Raw genomic sequence first — 15,818 nt, 5'->3', positions numbered from 1 at the left:
TCCATATATGTGTGTAACATACATAGTTTGTTTGATATTTTCAGTAATGCAGTATTCTTCTCTGTTATGGGAAATTTCTGCTTCTCACTTCCTAAAGGAATTTGGCATACATGTGTTATACATCTATGGTATTTTCATATTTGCTATGATATTAACCATGGTGTGGGCACGCACGAATGGGACAAACATGGCTCAAAATAGAGTACTGTTCTATTGTTATAGTTTTTACATTAGACAAAATTTGTCATGAAATGCAATTGCTGAGCAATGGTAAATGACATATTTTTATACATTTTTTAAAGTCTTTTTTTAGTTTTGCATTCAATGGTTTCCGAACATAATCTCCTACACAGGCAACATTCTAGGCGACATTCACTGATAATCACCATTACAGATACTGCACCAAGGTAGATAAAACACCCTTTATGCACATGCACTGGATATAGGACATTGATGGGAAATGTCACAGACTGCCTATGACAGCATATTGCCATTGTCATGTTGGGGGAGTCATATACCTTGGGCAAAATGTGATAGACTTTGTAGATGATCCACACTGATGTAGTCCACTGTAAATGTGCAGGCACTAGAAATTATGGGATAATGCACTCAAATATCAATGTATTGTGACACAGTGAGATGTTTGGTCTGGGAAAACAGGTATTTTCCTCCTATCATGTGCTGCTGGGCTGATTTCCAGCCAGGTGAGGTCAAATACCGGACCGGATTTTAAATGCGGTTCCGAGTTTTGGCAGCACCTGGCTGTCCTTAAATAGGCAGCTGGGCTCAGAAGCCAGGTCTCTGTGTTGGGATCTGGGAGCCTTGTGTCTGGATGAAGGCTTACTACCTGTTTGGCGTGAAAACAGGTTGGTGCTGCCATCAGCAAGGACTCTTTGAGGCAGAATTGCCGCATAGTGTAAATTACCACCAACATTGCAAGGTGACTTTTTGTTTGAACATGACTGCTTGTTTTGTCACTTGCCTAAAGTGTGAATAAAACACTGAACTGTTTGATCCAAAGAACTTGCTGTTGCCTCTATAATGCGTCCGCTAATCCTGTCTACCAGAACGAGTCCCCACAGTATACACTGTAAATATGTGTATTGTGGTCAATACTGAGGTTATGCTGCCATATAATGACAAATTATATTATTAATGTTGGATAATATGTGTGGGTGCCTTTTTGAACATCTGAGTTAAGGTTCTTAAAGAGTACCTGTTGTTTCAGATGACTTTTCAGAGTAAGCTGCCATGTGTGTATACATGAGTGATGGTGCTAGAACTGGACATTATATGACTTGTTGTATCTAGCATTTTCTAGCAGTTTTCTCCTTTGTAATGCTGCACATCTAATTCTGTGTTGTCCCCAAGATGGTCGGTAGAGACTAGCTACTATTTGTGTTTTCCCATGGAACACATAGAGACATGGGATTCTGGTACTTACTTCTCTCACACTCATTAAAAATCACTCAGAAGCACCATATAGGATATCAAAGAGAAGTATGGAGCAGTATAGATATGAATAAAGCACTTGGGGTGAGATATAAAACCTGCTATTAGTTGCTGAATCTGTTGAATTATATCTCTAGGCTAGTTTATCACTGCACTGCCTCCTTCCTCCTCCTATCCTCTCTCCATAGACTTCTATGGGATCATGTCATCTGATACTTCAGTGAGCATTAGTGATGAGCGGAGTTTTCAAAAATTCGATTTGTCTGCTTTCTCAAACTTTGCCAAGAAATTTGATTTGTTACAAAGTATTTAGTCACAAATCGCATTCCATTGTATGTAGCAAGTGCAATAATGGGGACCGGTGATTGCACCGCCCCCTAACACTCCCCCCCCCCCCCCCCCCATTGAACCCCTCAGATGCCGCGTTCAACTCACCTCATCTATTTGATCAGGGAGAGGCCATCACGGCCATCTTGACTGAAGAAAATGCACCAAATCTCCTGCATGCTCATGTATTGACGTCAACACGTTGGGCAGGTGCGGTGACCCCCGGCCAGCATGATGATGTGATGTCAGACATCAGTGCGCGAGATTTGGCAGGTTTTCTTTCATCAAGATGGCCACGACGGCCTCTCCGCGACCAAATGGATTTGGTGAGAATGTTTTTTTTTTACCATTTCTGGAAAAATGTATTTGTTACCACGAAGCACAAGGAAATTCGGCTTCATGATTGATCAAATTTTTCTGGAAAATTGGATCGAAGCCCACTTCAGATACTTCGATATGCTCAACACTATTGAGCATGCAGACAGTCTTGGTTTTAAAAAGACAAATTTATCACAAATTTCAGAGAGAAAACTAGTTTAGAAAATGAGAAGGGGAGAAAACAGCTGATAACTGAACTATAAGCCATTTTTCAGCGTTTCTTATATTAGTCTGTTGACTGGAACAGAGTCGTGTGAACTACCGTACATTGACCATTTAATTATTTGGTGAGAGTAGATGGCACAAAGGTTTAAATAGCTGTGGTTTGCAGACTGCATGGCTAGAAGCAGGCAGGAAATTGACAAGTGAGCTGGGAAGCTGGAAACAAAGCCAGCAAAATTTTAAATGTATCTAAGGCCTCATGCACACAACCGTTGTGCGTTTTGCGGTCCGCAAATTGCGGATCCGCAAAACACGGATGGCATCCGTGTGTGTTCCGCAATTTGCGTAACGGCACGGACAACCATTAATATAACTGCCTATTCTTGTCCGCAAAATGGACAAGAATAGGACAGGTTATATTTTTTTGGGGCGGACCACGGAACGGAGCAACGAAAGTGAATGGGTCCGGATGCAAGCCGCAAAAACTGTGGCTCGGATGCGGGCTAAAACAACGTTCGTGTGCATGAGGCTTAACTAGCAGTGGAGGTGATTGGTACTAGTCATAAGTGTACAACAACTCAATGATAGGGCCACAGAGCAGATGAGCATCGCTTAGGACTTGAGGCTGAGCTAATGGGTAGAAAGAGGCAACCAAGGGCTGTTTAAGAAACAGGTCTATAACCAAGACCAGCTAGCCAACGCTGTGTGAGAGACTGTGTACAGTGTATATCAAAGGTACACACAGTGACTAAAGAGATTTTATAACCACTGTGCACAAAGAGATACCGGAAATTGGGGGGAGTCTGTTAGAGACTGAAGAGATTGTGGAGTACCGCACCACATGGCAAGAAAGGGAAAGGACTTGAAGGAACTGTGCTATATTTGCCTGTTGTCAATTTAAGAGAGTGTGTACCTAACAAACCTACTGCCTTTAAGTAATCATGCTCTCATTGAGAAATTGCAACCACAAAGATGGTTGTCTGTCAACGCACTGTTCTTGCCCTTATGCTTGTTGTCTCACGTGAGTCCAGTAAAGTTCTTCCTGTTTACAATATGACTATGTTTGCCTGATTCCTTCCACCACACTTTGATTGGGGAGCCATCATGAATACCACTACCTTAGAAGTTTACTGATGATATGCCCTGTGTGGACTATGATAACAGCATGTTCTGTATAGATGGAAGAAGAAGATGGGCCCTCAGAATCCCATTCTTCTGGTGAGTCCAAGGAACATCAGTCCAGTAAAGCTTATATTAGTGGTCAATAATAGTGGTATGGGTACAGATTAAATTAGACAGTTTATATATCCTCCTAATAAAACCTTTGCTTATAACTTGTAAGCAACGCTATATCCATTAATATAATCTCTGGAGGCCTCTTGGAACACTTTGAGTCTCACATCAGTATTTACAGAAAATGCCCTCTTTAAATCTTCCCAGTTTGCTGTTTACGACAAAGTCTGTCTTTAAAGACCAACGAAAGGACCTGGAGGTCGGCTAATGCTCGATCTGAGGATGTCTGTTGTCACAACAATATGTCCAGTGGTTTTCATTTGCATGTTTTCCGCTATTTACTGTATTTCTACATGCTGCACGGATTTGCTTTTTTGCCAATTTAATATCATATTTCCTCCATTTAACATCAGTTTGAATTACAATCTCTTTACATTTTCAGATCATAACCTTTTTATCGGTCAAAGGGCATCCAGGACCAGTGGTGAAGCATTTCAGTGCAGCATAATAGTTTCAGCGTTACACTGAAAGGGTGTGCAGTTATATTACGGGAAGTTATTCTATGGAAATAACATTGGACACATTTTTCTGTTAATGGGGTTGTCTGGCTGTGTTTTTCTTCCAGAAATAGTGCCACTCCTGTCCATGGCCTTTGGCTCTGAGCACTATGGTGACATACAATTACACTGACTTAAATACTAAAATGCCTTGCATCGTGAATTGCAGATTTAAAGGGGTTTTCTGAGACTTATACACTCACCCAAAGAATTATTAGGAACACCATACTAATACGGTGTTGGACGCCCTTTTGCCTTCAGAACTGCCTTAATTCTACGTGGCATTGATTCAACAAGGTGCTGATAGCATTCTTTAGAAATGTTGGCCCATATTGATAGGATAGCATCTTGCAGTTGATGGAGATTTGAGGGATGCACATCCAGGGCACGAAGCTCCCGTTCCACCACATCCCAAAGATGCTCTATTGGGTTGAGATCTGGTGACTGTGGGGGCCATTTTAGTACAGTGAACTCATTGTCATGTTCAAGAAACCATTTTTCCAGTCTTCAACAGTCCAATTTTGGTGAGCTCGTGCAAATTGTAGCCTCTTTTTCCTATTTGTAGTGGAGATTAATGGTACCCGGTGGGGTCTTCTGCTGTTGTAGCCCATCCGCCTCAAGGTTGTGCTTGTTGTGGCTTCACAAATGCTTTGCTGCATACCTCGGTTGTAACGAGTGGTTATTTCAGTCAACATTGCTCTTCTATCAGCTTGAATCAGTCGGCCCATTCTCCTCTGACCTCTAGCATCAACAAGGCATTTTCGCCCACAGGACTGCCGCATACTGGATGTTTTTCCCTTTTCACACCATTCTTTGTAAACCCTAGAAATGGTTGTGCGTGAAAATCCTAGTAACTGAGCAGATTGTGAAATACTCAGACCGGCCCGTCTGGCACCAACAACCATGCCACGCTCAAAATTGCTTGAATCACCTTTCTTTCCCATTCTGACATTCAGTTTGGAGTTCAGGAGATTGTCTTGACCAGGACCACAACCCTACATGCATTGAAGCAACTGCCATGTGATTGGTTGACTAGATAATCGCATTAATGAGAAATAGAACAGGTGTTCCTAATAATTCTTTAGGTGAGTGTATATCGATGACCTATCCTATGGATAGGTCATGAGTAGCGTTGAGCGAATCAAAGTATCCGAAGTGGACTTTGATCCGAATTTCATGAAAAATTCAAAGGCAAATTTCTTCATGCTTCATGGTAACAAATTAATTTTCCCTGAAATGGCAGTAAAAAAAATACATACTCAACTCATCTTCAATCAAGATGGCCGCAACAGCCTCTCCACGATCAAATGGATGAGGTGAGTATGTACTTTTTTTAAACCAATATTGTATCGGTGTAGGTGTGCGAATGGGACAGAGCCGTAATACCAGGCCCTGCTGTGCTGTAGCACCACAAACCCCTTCAAACATCTGATCACTGGGGGTGCCAAGAGTTGGACTCCCATTGATCTAATATTGGTGGCCTTTCTTAAAGATAGGCTATCAATTTAAAAGAACCGGAAACCCAATTTAACTACCATTGCCAATAGATTGATTAATTATAGGAAAACTTGAAATATAATTAACCTGTTAGTGAATAGTGAAATTTTCCTATGGTGTCAGCAAAGAACCTTCAATCTGATTTTTAGTTTCTAGATAGATATCAGCCAATTTCTTTCTCCACAGATGTTCTATGGTGCCGTACCTTCCCAGATTTCCAGAGCAGCTAAAAGCACCTAATAAAGCTAGGAACGCAGAGAGATTCCATTAACCCACTTTACTGTCCTAGACCACCAGGGGTACTGTAAATAACACCTTCACTGCCACAGACCCTCACACAGACAGACCATAGGCTACTTTCACATACTGTATTTGCTAAAGGTATCCATCAGAGGAACAGCCGGCTGGAGTTCACCGGATCTGGCCTGACATTCACCCCCAGAGTCAATTGACCATAATGGGATCTGTCAGGGATCCGGACGGTTTCAGGCATGAGCACTGGGTTTTGGTCGGACAATGCAATGTTTTTTGTGTGGTGGAAACCTGGTGTTCATCCCTGAAACCATCCAAATGCCCACCAGATCCCATTATAGTGAATAGGGTTTGGTGGTTCACGGCCCTATCTGGCCAGACCGGATAAAGTGAACTCCGGCAGGGTATTCCTCTGCTGGAACAGCATGCTGGATACCTTTAGTGCAGAGGTGAAACTAGTGTAAACCCACTTCGCTGTCCTAGACTACCGTCTCTTCATTAATTAACCCCTTCACTGCTTAAGATCATCAGAGATACTGTAATTAATCCCCTTCTGTCCTAGACCACCTAGTAAACTGATCCCTTCATTGTCTGAGACCACCAGGGATACTGACATTAACCTCTAGAATGCCCTAAAACATCAGAGATTCTGAGATTAAAGGGGTTGTACAGTAAATAAATATATCTTTGAAATGGCTCAACAGGGTTTACAAAAATATAAAAAAGGTATGCGCACTGACCCCCCTCTGCTCCTGTACCAATGCTGCCCGATCCAACAGTCAGTTCTTTACTCCTAGAGCCATACATTTGGTTGCAATCAGTGATGAGCAGCAGGGCCTACATTCGAATTTGCTATATTTCACGAATATTTGGGCGAATATTCGTCATATATTTGAGAATTCTTGATCTCCGGTCATTATTTTCTTGATTGCGAAAATCGGCAATCGGAAAACTCGCAATAAAAATTTGCGATACGAAAATTCGCACTCAACACTACTCCTAAAGTCAAACATATTGCAGCCTTCTCATTGGCCCACAAGCAAGAAGCAGTGAGGGATCATGGGTACTGATGAAAAAATCTAGAATATTTGCAATAACGAAGATATAGCACTATATTCTAGATATTCGCGAATTCTCGAAGTGCCAATATTCATGATAAACACTAGTTGCAATCACTCATGGGGAAGGCTGTGATTGATAGTCACTACCCCATGGCAATGGCCAAGCTGTCAGAAAACCCATGCAGTAATGCATTGGAATACATTGGTACTCCAACACGTAATATTGAAAAAAAAAAAATTTCCATCACATTATACACTGCTCGTTTCCATGGTTACGAAAACCATGCAATCCAGCAGTGGTGGTCTTGCTTGCACACTATAGGAAAAAGGCACCAGCTTCCCTGGTGGCTGGGACCACGGTAGTGCACATAAACCTAAGCTTTTTCCTATAGTGTGTAAGCACGACCACTGCTGCTGGATTGCAGGGTGGTCGTAACCATGGAAACGAGTAGTGTATAATGTGATGGAAAATTAATTCAGCCAGCAAAGAAGGCAATATGGACAATCACAATACATTAGTAAGTGCCTTGTATTCACTTTCTCTACATGATAAATGCCATTTGCTGAAGTGACACAACCCCTTTAAGACACCCCTCAGGGTAGGTGTTATCAGCGATTGATAGCATTCTCTGTATAAGGCCTTATTCACATGTTAGTGTTTTGGTCAGTGATTTATATCAGTGATTGGGAGCCAAAACCAGGATTGGAGCCTCCACAGAGATAAGGTATAAGGGAAAGAGCTGCACCTGTTCTGTGTTTAGAGCCGCACCTGGTTTTGAGTCAAAAACACTGATGGAAATCACTGGCCTAACACTGACTGTGTGAATTAGGCTACATGCACACGAACGTATGTGTTTTGCGGTCCGCAAATTGTGGATCCGCAAAAAAAAACGGATGATGTTCCGTATGGCATTGTTTTTTTTTTTTTGCGGATCCGTTTTTTTTGCGGATCTATTGTACTAATGCCTATCCTTGTCCGCAAACTAGAAAAAAATAGGACATGCACTATTTTTTGGGCGGAGCAATGGAACGGACATACTGATGTGGACAGCACACATTTTTTTGCGGACCCATTAAAATGAATGGGTCCGTATCCTATCCGCAAAAAAAAGGGACGAACACGGAAACAAAATAAAGTCATGTGCATGAGGCCTAAGGCATACGTGTGTGTATAGAGATAGCTGCCAGTCACTGGTAGCACCTCCCTCGTGTACTGAGGACTGGTCACAAGGGTGATCTTAGGTTAAAAAAGCAGAGATATAAATGTATAAATTACAAGTTTTACAGAAATTTCCCCCCCAATTTATATATCAATCTGCTCAGCTCCTCCTGCTCTATGATGCAGTGTTATGTACCTGATGAAGGGGAACTACTCCCCGAAACGTGTTGTACTTCTGCAATAAAAGTATCTTTTCACTATCACCATCTGGACTGGATTCTTGTGCCCTGGGATATCTTATCTATTTACTTCTGTACCCTACCACTTCTTGGAGACCTCAGGGATCTCCGACAAGAAGTCACCCCTTCGCGGCTGCAGATCCACCATCAAATCGTGACTCCAGTACACGTCTTGACAAGCTTTCACTAGAGTTGTGCCTACAGGTAGCACAACCATGAAAGGTGAGCCTTGCACTGGAACCATTTATTTTACCTGTATGCCAACGGTATTACCCTATGGTGCACCCTGTTTTATTTTCAACAGCATAAAGTAAATCCTGTGAATTTAATCCTCCTGCTCTATAACATGCTGCCTGCAGATTGCACTGCATTTTGTGGTGACAGGTTCCCTTTAAAAACACTATAAAATGTATACATATTTTCTCTCCCCTTAATCAGTTGAGTTCATACAATGAATTTAAAATGCAAATTAGAGTGCTCAGAGAATGGAGTTAAGAAACACATTCCCTTCAAAGAACCAGTGAACTTATAAAAAAAAGTTACAAAAATTTGCAAAAGTTAAAAGGGGATATAGGAACTAGAAATAAAGATGAGCAAATTTTTCAAACATACGATTCAGCCGGTTCACCGAATTTTACGAAACAATTAGTTTCGATCCAAATTTATTCGTGGCGAATCACGTTAAAAAACAGCTATTTCCTGGCTGCATAGATCGGCAGCGGCCAACTGACTACATAGGAGGTCTCTATCATAGTTCAGTTTGCCCTCCCTCTCAGCGGGTGTAAAAAATGCCCCCATTTTGGACCAGTAGCGAGGGTCTAACATGGTGGAGAACCAGAAGTCATCCCTCTGGCTAATGGTGACAATTCGGCTGTCTCTACGCAAGCAAGTGAGCATGCATCGGGCCATTTGTGCAAGTGACTCGGAGGGACTCCCTGCCTCCATCTCCACTGCATACTGCCATGGTGTGCTTCATCTTCCTCTTGCTCCTCTGGCTGCTCCTGCTCCTCCTCTCCTGTCACCTGTGTAGAAAAACCATCCATTTCGCTACACATTGCTTGTGCTCCAATGTCCTCCTCCTCCAGTTCAGCCCCCACAGGGCTCATGTGGCTGTGAGATATAGGTGCCACGTCTCCAGTTCCCTGACCAGCCAGATTTACCAGCATCTTTTCCAGTATATAAATCAGTGGAATGATATTGTTCATCCGGTAGTCCTGGCAACTGACAAATTAAGTGGCCTCCTCAAAGGCACGAGCAAAAACGGCAGGTGTCACGCATCAGCTGCCACTGGCTAACTTCGAAGTTACACAGGGGAGTACCTCTGTCCGCTTGGATCATCAAGAAATCGTTGATGGCCTTTCTCTGTTCGTATAGTCAGTCCAACATATGGAGGGTGGAATTCCAATGGGTTGAAACGTCGCATATCAGCCTATGTTGGGGGATGCCGTTCTACCGCTGCAGCTCAAGGAGGGTGTGCTTGGCGGTGTACGAGTGGCTGAAGTGCATGCAAAGTTTCCTGGCCATTTTTAGGATGTCTTGCAGATGGGTGGAAGACTTCAGGAACCGCTTTACAACCAGATTGAACACGTGCGCCATGCAGGGCACAGCCCTCCTTGACACAGCGCCGACACCATGTTATTCCCGTTGTCGGTCACCATGGTTCCGATTTTCAGTTGTCGCAGAGAAAGCCAGGATTTGATTTCTTGATGAAGGACACGGAGCAGTTCCTCCCCTGTGTGACTCCGTTCGCCCAGGCAAACGAGGTGTAGAACAGTGTGACATCGCCGTGCCCTGCACATGTGGTATGCTGGAGAGGCACTGTGAATTGTCCCTGCAGTGAAGGCTGAGGACACGTGGAGGATGAGGAGGCAGAGGCAGACGTTGTCGCAGGACTAACAGCGTGAGAACGTGGAGGTGGAAGTGGCGTCACCTGGCCAAGTTGCTGGTGTGGCTGGGCAGGAACCACATTTACCCAGTGGGCCGTTAAGGACATATATTGTCCTTGACCGTAGTTACAGCTACCGACCAATTTTCCCAAAAAAGGCTGGGTCAAACTATTCAGAGCCTGGGCACCTGATGTTTTGTCCCAGGCCCCGAATGTCCTGCCTGTCAGATAGATATAACTGTATTGCCATCCTCAGGATGCACTGCAAGAGTTGAAGGACCTGTGATGACCTCACAGGTCATGTGATCAGTTCTAAATGCAGTAGCTGAAAAGGACCTGGGATGATGTCACCATCATGTGACCAGTGCAGGAAAGGATGGCTCAGCAGCGAAGAGAAGCCCTGGGAAGAGGCTGAGGTGAGATCTGCTACATGAGGAGAGGTAAGTGAAGATTACTCAGTGTGAGAGGCAGAGCAATGTTGGGAGTTGTAGTTATTTAACTGGGACTGTATGTTAGGGTGTTCTGAGATATTTTCCTACCCGTGAACTGAGCATGCGCAGTACAAGTGGAGTCCCCACCCATTATATTTTCCTACTGCTTCTGTTCCCGATCTGCTGAATTCATTGTGTCTCCTGTTGTCACATGTAAGTTCCTACTAGTTTTAAATAGTTGAATGTGACAGCAGGAGACACAATTAATCCAGCAGATCTGGAACAGAAGCAGTAGGAAAATATAATGGGTGGCAAGAATGGGCGGGAACTTTACATGTGGGTGGGGACTTCACTTGTACTGAGCATGCTCAGTTCGCTGGGTAGGAAAATATCTGGGGTAGGAAAATATCTCAGAACAAGGGTGTTCTGAGATATTAGTTATTAACATGGGACAGTGAGGTGGAGTGATGTTAATTGCATGGGACTGAAATTTGGAAGTGGCTGGGGTAGGGTGATGTTATTTACATGGGACTGTATGTCGAGGGGTAATGTTATTTATATGGGACTGCATGTTGAAGGCAGCTGTGGGAGGGAGTGATATTATTTACATGGGATTGAATGTTGGAGGTGGCTGGGGAGGGGGTGATTTTATTTACATGGGACTGTATGTTGAAGGTGTCTGGGGAGGGAGTAATGTTATTTATATGGGACTGAATATTGAGGAGGTGATGTTATTTACATGGGACTGTATGTTGAAGGCGACTGGGGAGGGCGTGATGTTATTTACATGAAACTGTATATTGGAGGGGGCTGGAGTGATGGTGTGATGGTATTTATATGGGACTCTATGGCGGAGGGAGGGAAATAGTGTTATTTACATGGGACTGTATGGCAGAGGTGCTGAGGAATTATAATTTCTGAGGACACTAAACAGAGGAATATAACTACAGGGGCACTGCAGGCAGCATTATAAATACTGGGGGCTCTTCAGGGCGAACATTATAACAGTAGGGGGCGATATAACTACAGGGGGCACTGCAGGTGGCATTATAAATACTTGGGGCGCTTCAGGGTGAGCATTATAACAGTAGGGGGCAGTATAAATACTGGGGGCACTGTGGAGGCATTTTATTACTACTGGGGGCTCTATAGGAGGGATCCACATTATTTCTACTAAGAGCACTATGGGGGCCTTATTACTACTGAGGGGTCTGTAGAGAGCATCATTACCACTGGGGGGACATTAGGGTGGCCTTATTTCTACTGGGGGCTCTGTGAGGGTATTATTAATACTGGAGGGCTCTTCTACTAACAGAGGCACTCTTGTGGAGCATTATGACTGTTGGATCCAGTAGGGGGCAGTATTACTAATGAGAGCATTCTAAAAGGGAATTACTATTGGTGGGACTATAAGGAGTACTGTTACTATGGGGGGCACTCATTTTTCTTCAGGATAGTATTGGGGGGTACAGAAAAGTAAGGAAGCTAAGATATCCGTGTGTCACACTCTGCAGAGATGAGGCGGCTGAGAGAGGTTGTCCGGACCGAATGGAGAAGATGATGACAGAGAAGATCTACATCAGAGGAGATGTCACCTGGGAGCCCTGGATGTAAGAGGTATGTGCTGCTGTATAGCAAGTACAGGAAAATGTCTTCAGTGCTAGTGTTTGCAGGAAAGGGGGGGATGCGGTTGTTCAATTTAGAGAATTGGGCCATATGCATTGGTGCTTGGGCCCTGGATCTTTTGCGCCCCTAGCAACGCCCCTGGCTGTATCACAAACAAATTTCACCACTGAATGGCTAATCGACTAATTGTTAGTCCCTACTGAAGATACTCTACAATCACCCATCAATTTTCCGAAAAAAGGCTATTTCACAAAAAATTACACCACTAAATGGCTAATCGACACAATTACTCAGTCCCTACAGAAGTAAGTCTACATTCACCGACCAATTTTCCCAAAAAAGGCTGTATCACAAAAAGAATTTCACCACTGAATGACAATGTAAATTCACAGCAGAATGGCTAATAAGAAGTACCTTTTTTTGTTATTAATACAGCGCAACAATGTCTGTATGACAATGTAAATTCACCGCAGACTGGCTGATAACATGCACTTATTTTTCCCATAAATACACCCCAACAATGGCTGTATAACAATGTCTAAGTAAAAGAGGTGGTCGCGCTGCCACGTACAGGCTGTAGCTTCTGAGTGTAGATAAGGATATGAATTCGCCCCTGATTAAGCTATTTTGGCGAAATCTGGGTCGGGCAGTCTTGTGAATAAGGACGACTTGCTGACTGTTTAATGCCTGTTGATTTTATACGTGTATAACAATGTCAGTTCACTGCAGACCGGCTAATAAGACGTATTCTTTTTCCTATTAATACACCCCAAAAAAATAAATATAACAATCACAATTCACCGCAGAACGGCTAATAGGACGTACGTATCTATCCTATTAATACACCCCGTAAATGGCTGTAGTACAATGGAATTTCATCGCTGAACGGAAAATAATATTTTTTTTTTGCCACTAATACACGCCAAAAAGGGCTTTAATTTTCTCCCATCACCACACAACGGCTAATAAGCCCCATTTCCCCCCCCCCCTTCCCCTCCCCACACACACACACACGCCTATAAATGGCTTTAGAACATATAACTGTGGCCGTGAACGGCAAATAATCTTTTTTTTTTTTGCCACTAATACACACCAAAAAGGACTCTGATTTTCCCAATTCACCACATGGCTAATAAGCCCTTTTTTTCCCCCACTAATACACCCCAAAAAAAGGCTTTAGAACATATAACTCCTGCCGTGAACATCAAATAATACTTTATTTTGCCACTAATACACGCTAAAAGGGGCTGTAATTTTCTCACTTCAACACACAACGGCTAATAAGCCCCCTTTCTTCCCCCACTAATACACAACAAAAAAAGGCTTTAGAACATATATATAACTGCACCACACAAGGGCTAATAAGACCCTAATAACAAGAACGGTTTGCTGGAATTACAGAGGCATTGCAAATCTGAAATGAGCAGCAGTACAATGGTAATTTGGATCCGCAGTCAGTGCAGAAGGGGTAATAGGATTGCTCCTATTACCCAGGCTGTAAACTCCCCTAATGAACCCTGTTCTGCTTCAATACTGTAAAATTATTCCTCCCTATCCTTTCCCTGAACTTCTATTGAGCAAAATAAAAGTTTTCAAGTCTTTCCTAGCACTGTCCCTAGCGCCTGCTGACGTCTCTCCCTGCACTAAGTACACTGGAGAATGGCTGAATCCAAGATGGCTAAGGCTATTTACAGGGCTGGCTGCCTGCTGATTGGCTGCATGCATGGCATTGTGGGTGATCCCTCATTCCCAGAGTTCCTTGCTCCATGTCCTAACTTGTGCAGCAGCCATTTTAGGAAAAAATGTGATTCGTTACCATGAAGCGTGAGGAAATTCGGATTCGGCGCGAATCAAATAATTCCTGAAATTCGGATCGAATTCCACTTCGGCAGCTTCGATTCGCTTATCTCTAACTAGAAATATGCAGCTGTGAGCGCCTACTGGGAGTTGTAGTTTTGCAACAGCTGGAGATCCACAGGTTAGGGACCAAAGAGTGGAAAAACATTAGTGCGCAGAAAGCCCATCAATGAATTCCTTTGCAGAAGCAAAATATAGTGCGACCACCGGATTAGAATACGTTATGCTAAGTATGTGAAATGGAATTCAAATATTTCCTGAGGGTATTTTTATAAATGTAGGGTAGGTTGCTAGGAAAACATTATTTTGTGGTTTCGGCTGTGTGACTAGAGGCTTACAGACTAAGGAACAGTCTAGAGGCAGAACCAACAGTATCTGCCATGGGGTGTATTGGAGAATCAATCTCTAGTGATGTAGGAACGCTCACATTCACTGGTTATTGCAAAACATTACACCATGTCATATACATGTCATATACTGCAGGGAAGTATCCTTATTTCCCAGCAAACATATATAAGCAATAGCATATACTACAAACATTTAAACTATTACGCTCTTGCTGTAGATTATGATTTAGTGATCTATAGGCATTTATAGTGCTGTATACTCAGTTCTGTAAAACCATAAGGGGTCTGACCATTACCTTCAGAATACAAGCGGTTATTATTTTGAGTACAATATGAATATCTGAATGATGCTTATGTCATATAAATGTATATTATAATGAATATGAGAAATGTGAAAAACCATTCTTACTATGTTTTCCAAAATGTATTAGCTGGAAGAAACATGAACCCCCCAAAAATTTCAAACCATATTTTAGTATGTCTATGCAGAAAAGAAATGTATTAATATTTCCCTTATCCTAGTGTATAGAATATTGTTATGGTTTCATTGCTTTTTTTTCTCAATCAAATTTAAAAAAATTGATAAAAAAATATCGCTCTTACCTCCTCCATTTTTATAGCAGAGGTAGGGGAATCTCCAGACATTTGCCAGATCCACAGAAAACCCAACCACTGATAGAAGAAAGTCTATTTTCTTGCCCCAGTGCTCTCGTTCTTGCTCTTCCTGGACGGGCGCCTCATATTTCAGAGAGTTATCTGGGGCAATGATTGTGTTATTCGTGTACTGGACTCCATTCTGTTCCTTAACCAGGATGAGTTCGACGTCTTTCTTTTCAGGAACAGTCTCTTTCATGGGAACCACCGCTGACAGTTTATGGTCAGACTGACCCTTTTTGAACATTTTGGTATTCAGCATTGCCAAAATTGAAAGTGGGCAAATACTGCCTGCCTAGGACGAGTACGTGGTCCCTTTAATTGCAGTATTATCCCGGCGTTTCTTGTTTTGGAAATATTTTCCTTTTCTAAAGGAAATAAACAAACAAAGAAAACAAACAACAATGAAATAAAATACAAATAAAATAAAACAAAGCTATAAAGTCATTGGTTTGTAGTAACTGATGGAGTGGAGCGCTCTACAAAAGATTAGTGACAGTGACATGAAAGATACACCCCTATGTAATAAGTAATATAATCAGCTGTTATCATATAGCTTATATAGAATACACAGCTGTATTATCCTGAAACTTACCAATCTGAAGAGAGAAATTCAGGAGCGTCCACCAGCCACTGTTTGGCTAGCATTTGTGTGTTGTCCACTCTACCCTTTCCATCACCTTCTGATTTTCGGGTGACCT

At 42.7% G+C, this 15,818-nt stretch overlaps 1 protein-coding gene across 1 annotated transcript in view; it reads right to left on the bottom strand.

The window, feature by feature from the left end:
• SLC6A2 (solute carrier family 6 member 2) overlaps nt 1-15,379 on the bottom strand; it is a 162,333-nt gene extending 146,954 nt beyond the window's left edge. Inside the window, exon 1 of the mRNA XM_044270290.1 lies at nt 15,067-15,379. Within this exon, the coding sequence (XP_044126225.1) occupies nt 15,067-15,379 (313 nt within the window). The remainder of the gene's footprint in view (nt 1-15,066) is intronic.
• Between the last annotated feature and the right edge of the window lie 439 nt (nt 15,380-15,818).

This window comes from Bufo gargarizans, chromosome 10 (genome assembly GCF_014858855.1).
Source record: "Bufo gargarizans isolate SCDJY-AF-19 chromosome 10, ASM1485885v1, whole genome shotgun sequence".
NCBI classification, from domain to species: Eukaryota; Metazoa; Chordata; class Amphibia; order Anura; family Bufonidae; genus Bufo; species Bufo gargarizans.
Note: the sequence above shows the minus strand (reverse complement) of the source record. Positions and strands in the feature narration are given on the sequence as shown.